Source organism: Cryptomeria japonica, chromosome 4 (genome assembly GCF_030272615.1).
Source record: "Cryptomeria japonica chromosome 4, Sugi_1.0, whole genome shotgun sequence".
In the NCBI taxonomy this organism is placed as follows: domain Eukaryota; kingdom Viridiplantae; phylum Streptophyta; class Pinopsida; order Cupressales; family Cupressaceae; genus Cryptomeria; species Cryptomeria japonica.
The window spans coordinates 218,656,325-218,662,384 of NC_081408.1; the positions used below are offsets into that span (position 1 = coordinate 218,656,325).

The 6,060-nt window shown below is 34.9% G+C and overlaps 1 protein-coding gene across 2 annotated transcripts; it reads left to right on the top strand.

The window, feature by feature from the left end:
- The first annotated feature begins 431 nt into the window (after window positions 1–431).
- LOC131029123 (putative leucine-rich repeat receptor-like serine/threonine-protein kinase At2g24130) lies at window positions 432–3,846 on the top strand. Of its 2 annotated transcripts, none has more exons than XM_057959521.2 (2): window positions 432–797; window positions 3,351–3,846. In XM_057959521.2, exons 1-2 carry the CDS (start codon window positions 443–445, stop codon window positions 3,458–3,460), a joined length of 465 nt encoding a protein of 154 aa, XP_057815504.2. In that variant the 5' UTR covers window positions 432–442; the 3' UTR covers window positions 3,461–3,846. The 2 variants fall into 2 exon arrangements, with proteins under 2 accessions (XP_057815504.2, XP_057815503.2); XM_057959520.2 differs by lacking the exon at window positions 432–797 and adding an exon at window positions 849–3,243.
- Window positions 3,847–6,060: the final 2,214 nt, after the last annotated feature.

Below are 6,060 nucleotides of genomic sequence, written 5' to 3' on the forward strand. Positions count from 1 at the left end.
TTACTAAAATTAATATGCGTGTACAATAAAATTCTTATTTCTTTATAAGAAAATGGATTCACATGGTTGAACTATTTTACCTCTAGCTTTAATTAATATTTTATATTAGTGACATTTATTCAAACTAAATAACTAAATACATTTGTGTTCATTAATATTAAAATATAAATGATATTATTAATTTTTTTATTCAAACTAAATAACTAAATATATTTGTGTTCATTCTAAATGCTATGACACAATTTTTAATGTGAAAATAAAAACTACCTAAACACTTATATTTCATCTTGAATGCTACGACTAGAAAATAATGTCCCACACCACACAATATTTTAATATTTATCGTTTCTTTTCTACCCACTTTTATATTGGGGAAAAAAAGTAAAAGAAAGATTCATTTACAGATTTCACCCAAAATTAAATTGCCTGAGTCAAGGTAAAGATGACCAGCGTAGACTTTTCGCCATTGCACATGGCTTCGCGGCTATTTAATAAGTTTCTGGAGAGCCTGCCAACAACACAGAGTTCAATACACGTGAAAATGAAGATGAAGATGGCTTTAAGTTTAGTATGTCCCCTCCTACTTTTGTTTCTCTCTGCACTGCCTTGTTATATTTCTTTGCTGCATTCTCCTTCTTATTACTCTGATCAACAAGCTCTTCTCTCTTTTAAACATTCACTTTCTCTCAACCCCAACAATTCTTTGTCCGATTGGTCTCCCCATCATTACCTCTGCAACTGGACTGGTGTGGCCTGCTCTTCTCGTCACCAACGTGTGGTTTCCTTGAATCTCACAGGTATGTCTTTAGCAGGCCCCATCTCTCCTTTCCTTGGCAATCTCTCTTTTCTTAGAGTACTTGCTCTTAGGCGTAATAGCTTTCACGGCCAAATTCCTTCTCAATTGGGGAATCTTTTTCGCCTTAGAGTACTTAGATTGTCTGTAAATAAATTCGAAGGCTCCATTCCCTCCACTCTGGCTAACTGTTATTCTTTGCAATGTCTCATTCTATCCTTTAACCTTTTGAGTGGAACTATACCTTCCCAGATTGGCCTTCTCTCGCATTTACAGATCCTTTATTTAGGAGTAAACCAATTAACAGGCATAATCCCACCTTCTCTAGGAAACCTGTCATCTTTAGTTGACTTGGAGTTGGGGGAAAATAAACTCCATGGTGAAATACCTGTTGAACTTGGTATGCTTACTCAACTCAGGGTGCTTTATCTTTACACCAACAACTTGACAGGAGTAATTCCCACTGCTCTTTCCAACTGCACTCTTCTCCAAAATCTGTCATTAGCTTCTAACCAATTAACTGGACATATTCCTAATGAACTAGGTATGCTTAATCAACTTACAGTGCTTTACCTTGACAACAACAACTTGACAGGAGTGATCCCTGATTCCATTTCCAACTGTACTCTTATCCAAGTTTTACAATTAAATCGCAACCAATTAACTGGTCGCATTCCTTCAGAGATAGGCAAATTGTTCCAACTTGAAAAACTTTTTTTATGGGGTAATCATCTCGTGAGCGGAAGTCGTGGCTTGTCTTTTCTAACAGCCTTGTCTAATTGCTCCTCTTTAAAATATCTAGAGTTGTCTGAGAATTATCTTACTTGCACTTTGCCCTCTTCTATTAGCCATTTATCAAGCCGACTCTTTTCTTGGGAATTGGCATCCAATAAAATTGAGGGAAACATACCAAATGGTATTGGAAACCTCACAAACCTGGTAATATTAGATTTATCTGATAATCATTTCAGTGGTTCCATTCCATTAGTACTCAGTCACCATCCAAATCTTCAAAAGTTGCTTTTGGATAAAAATTATTTGAATGGAAGAATTCCAGAGAGTTTTGGTCATGCAAAAAGACTTGGATTATTGTCATTAAGTGAAAACATGTGAAAACATGATTTCAGGTGAAATTCCAAAAAGTCTTGGTGATCTTCCACAACTAAGAGATCTTGTTCTTCATCACAATCAATTGTCAGGGAAACTACCTGCTAGTTTAGGGAGATGCATCACTTTGGAAAAGGTGGATTTGGCTCACAACAAGCTAGAAGGAAATATACCTCTTGAATGGGCAGCTCTTGAAAATCTCCAATTTTATTTCGATATTTCCAACAATTTATTACAAGGTTCTATTTCAGTAATGAGTAAAATGGTAATGGTCCAAGCTATAGATGTGTCTGTCAACAACTTCTCAGGAAATATTCCAGATGTGCTATCAAGTTGCACAAACTTACAGTATTTGAATCTTTCATGGAATTCATTTGATGGCCTAATACCAACATCACTCACAAGTCTAAAAAATCTTCAGGCTATTGATCTCTCAAGCAACAATTTGTCAGGTACGATCCCAATGGCTTTCCAAGAAATGAAAATGCTTCAATATATCAATCTCTCTTCAAACAACTTAATAGGAGAAGTTCCAAAGAGAGGAGTTTTTGCAAGAATTGATAAGTCAGCAGTTTCTGAAAATATTGGCCTCTGTGGTGACTGGATTAAATTACAACCATGCTTTGATTCCAAACACAAACAATTCTTGTTCTCTAAAAAGGTGATAATACTAGTTGTGATTAGCATTGCAATCTTCATCATGTCTTCTGCAGTGTTCCTATTTTTTTATAGGAGGAATACAAATCAAAATATCCCAAACCTCAACTTTGGGCCTGAAAGGATTTCATATGAAGAACTTGTAGATGCAACTAGTGGATTTAGCCAAACCAATCTATTAGGAGTTGGTAGTTTTGGATCTGTTTATAGAGGGATTTTAAAAAATGGTACAAATATTGCTGTTAAAGTTATCAATTTGCAGGATGAAAATGCTCTCCAAAGTTTTGAAAGAGAATGCAATGTGCTAAAGAGAGTTAGACACCGCAATGTGATCAAAATTATTTCAACATGTTCTAACCTTGATTTTAGAGCATTGGTTCTTCCATTCATGTCAAATGGAAGTTTAGAGAGATGGCTATATCCTCATGGAAGAGATGAATGCAGATTAAATTTGGCTGACCGATTAAGAATAGCAAAGGAGATAGCACAAGGAATGGAATATCTACATCATTATTGCTTTGTTCAAGTCATTCATTGTGACCTAAAACCCAATAATGTGTTATTAGGGAATGATATGACTCCACATATAGCAGACTTTGGCATTACAAAACTCTTATTTGAGAATTCAATGAATTCATTGACTTCTACAACTGCACTAAACGGATCTATTGGCTACTTTGCACCAGGTATAAAATTTTGTATTATCGCAATATAGATTGTCATTGCTTTTATTTTATTTTATATGATTATTTCATATGGCTTGAGAATCACAATTAGTAATATTATATTGCAGAGTATGGACTTGGTGGGAGTGTTTCAACAAAAGGAGATGTCTATAGCTATGGAATTCTACTTTTAGAATTGTTGACAAGGAGGAGACCAACAGATACCATGTTTGTATAAGGTATTAATCTACCAAAATGGGCAAGTATAGATTTTCCAAATAAAATTGAAGAAGTGGTGGACAACCAACTGCTTAGAGATGTTAATGAGTCAAATAAAGCAATGGTGTTAACATGCCTTAGTCAATTTATGCAAGTAGGATTGGTTTGCACAAGGGAGCTGCCGCAACAACGTCCGAATATGATGGAGATAGTTGAAAGATTAGAAAAAATAACAAGTGCATTTCTCGATACTCCAAGAGATTTTCATTTGCCAATAAATATCTTACCTTTGCTTGAGAGTACAAATGAACCAAGAAATTGTAATTCAAGGAGCCCTGAAAATTGGTCTACATCTACATCTTAGCTCTTCACTCAACTAATAGCAAGTGTTAAGTATTCCTGTCTGGTTTTGTCATAAATTATTTCTTATAGAAAACCTTTTTTCATAATTTACTATATGAGTTTAGTCTATTGTGCATTATGTAAGTTTAGGGATAAAATTAATGCTATATATTTTTGACAAAAATATTAATTTGCCATGTTATATATTAGCTGAATATTTCATTTTTTTACAAACAAAGGTAAAAAGGTAAATTTCCTTGTTAAATAGAAATAGTAGTGATCAATGTAGAAATAGTTTTAATCTAAAATCTCTAGACTGTGCATATTTAGCACAAAGAAGCAGAATATTAATTAATTAGAAATTAAATAATATTCTTGAATAATAAAAGAAATTCGTCCTTCACTTTACTTACCAGTTGTCAGTGAAGATTTCAAATATACATGTCATGCAACTAATTGTAGCACAATCAGTTTTATAGAAATGAATTTAATCTACAAATATAACATTGCTGATTGCAAAGGGGAGTGGAAGGCCGAAATTATACACAATTACAACTGTATACAAGTATAACTGTATACACAAGTATAACTGTATACAAGCTGATATCTTAAATGGTTGTTAAAATGATGGAATTGATGTGAATCCTTCACAACAATTCCTTGTGAAGCATTTTTTAATATAAATTTGCTGGCAATCATGGCACACACTAAGGTTCTTGACTATCCTTATGCTCTTCTTCCAAATCACGCAGTGCAATTTTTATGTCAGGCATATTTACCTATTTCAGCATTTTTGTGTTTGTGGATGTCATCCATCTCTTATATCCAAAACATGTAATTACTATTTAACTCAGTCCAATTGAAACCCAATATATATTTTCACTTTTGTAACTTTAATCATTGTTCTAACTTTATTCACATCATTTTATCTGTGGTCAGTCTTAAATCATACATATTAAGCAACATATTAAACTTAGAGAATATTAGTCAATTCTGAATGCTTAACACTTTTAAACCTAAAAGTCAAAGCTTAATGTATGTGATTTAAGACGTCCATCCATCTACCCACTGTATAGATATTAGACAAAAACACATAATGCTGATAATTCCTATGCTTGAACCAGATACCCTACACGGCCAAGGAGATGAACCATGCACCAATAATGCTTCACAACAACAACAATGTGAAATTTCCTCGTTCATCTATAAAAGTATTGCCATCCATCCTCCACTAGCCCTGTATAGCAAGAATGCATAAAAACACAAACAAGGGTAACACCATCCTACCTCGTGTTTCATCAACAAGTTGAGTAACTTCAATTACAATAATTGCACTCCATGGAACTACATCCTTGGTGGGCGTCTTGTCAAACACTTACTGGTGAGCAGAACAGGGTACAGGGTTTTGCTTTAGGGCCTTATCAAACCACTCATTTTATTTCATGGCATAACATGTCATGTCCCCTTTCTAGAGTGGACATCGGAGACGGAGGAGTTGGCCTATAATTGGAGTCTCGTAGGCTAGCAGAGGTTGATTGGGACTCATTCAGTGCATATAGTGATTGGATTTTGGCTTTACAGGCAGTTTGGAGCCAGTTTGGAGCAGTTCCTAGATTTTAGGGGGTATCCCTAAATTTTAGGAGGTCATGACAGTTGCCAGTCGTGAGGTTATTCATGACCTTTTAGATGGTTTCAGTTTCAAAGAGATTGGGCTTGTTTCCTAAATTTTAGGAACATCCCTAGATTTTAGGGATGAGACTACCAGTGAATCCTTGATTTCCGACTTCAGTCACAGACAGGTGACAGGATGATTTTAGGGTTTGTAATGTCAGTTGGGCATTTTGTGGCTATTTGGGTTATATTTTTAATATTTCCTAAGTTAGCGTTTAATAATTAAATAAGGCTAAGTTGTAAGCCATTTTGGAGTAATAAGGGGATTTTTGGTCTCATCTGGATGCACATCCTATTGTGTGATAGCTCGTTGGAAAGATCTTGAAATTCTTTAAATCTTTCTCTTTGGTCTCAGGGCAATTCAGTGAGCGGATTTCTGTCTATGGGGAAAAAGGTCATTTTCTAGTAACATGACCACTTTAAAATAAGAAATTATAACATTTCCACTAGACCACGCCACTTGGAGACAATTAGGGTTCGATTTGCAATTGAGAGGGGTTATAAGGGGATAGGAGCTTCATTCTATGATTATCTTTTACACATTTTACATCTTGGATTTGAGATTTGGCTCTGGAAGAGCTTTTCAGCATCTGGGACGCCAACCCC

Coding starts and splice junctions, on each gene's coding strand:
- LOC131029123 (XM_057959520.2), top strand. CDS start 1,911: ATGATTTCAGGTGAAATTCCAAAAAGTCTTGGTGATCTTCCACAACTA. Junction 3,244..3,350: donor TATTGGCTACTTTGCACCAG/GTATAAAATTTT, acceptor ATTATATTGCAG/AGTATGGACTTGGTGGGAGT.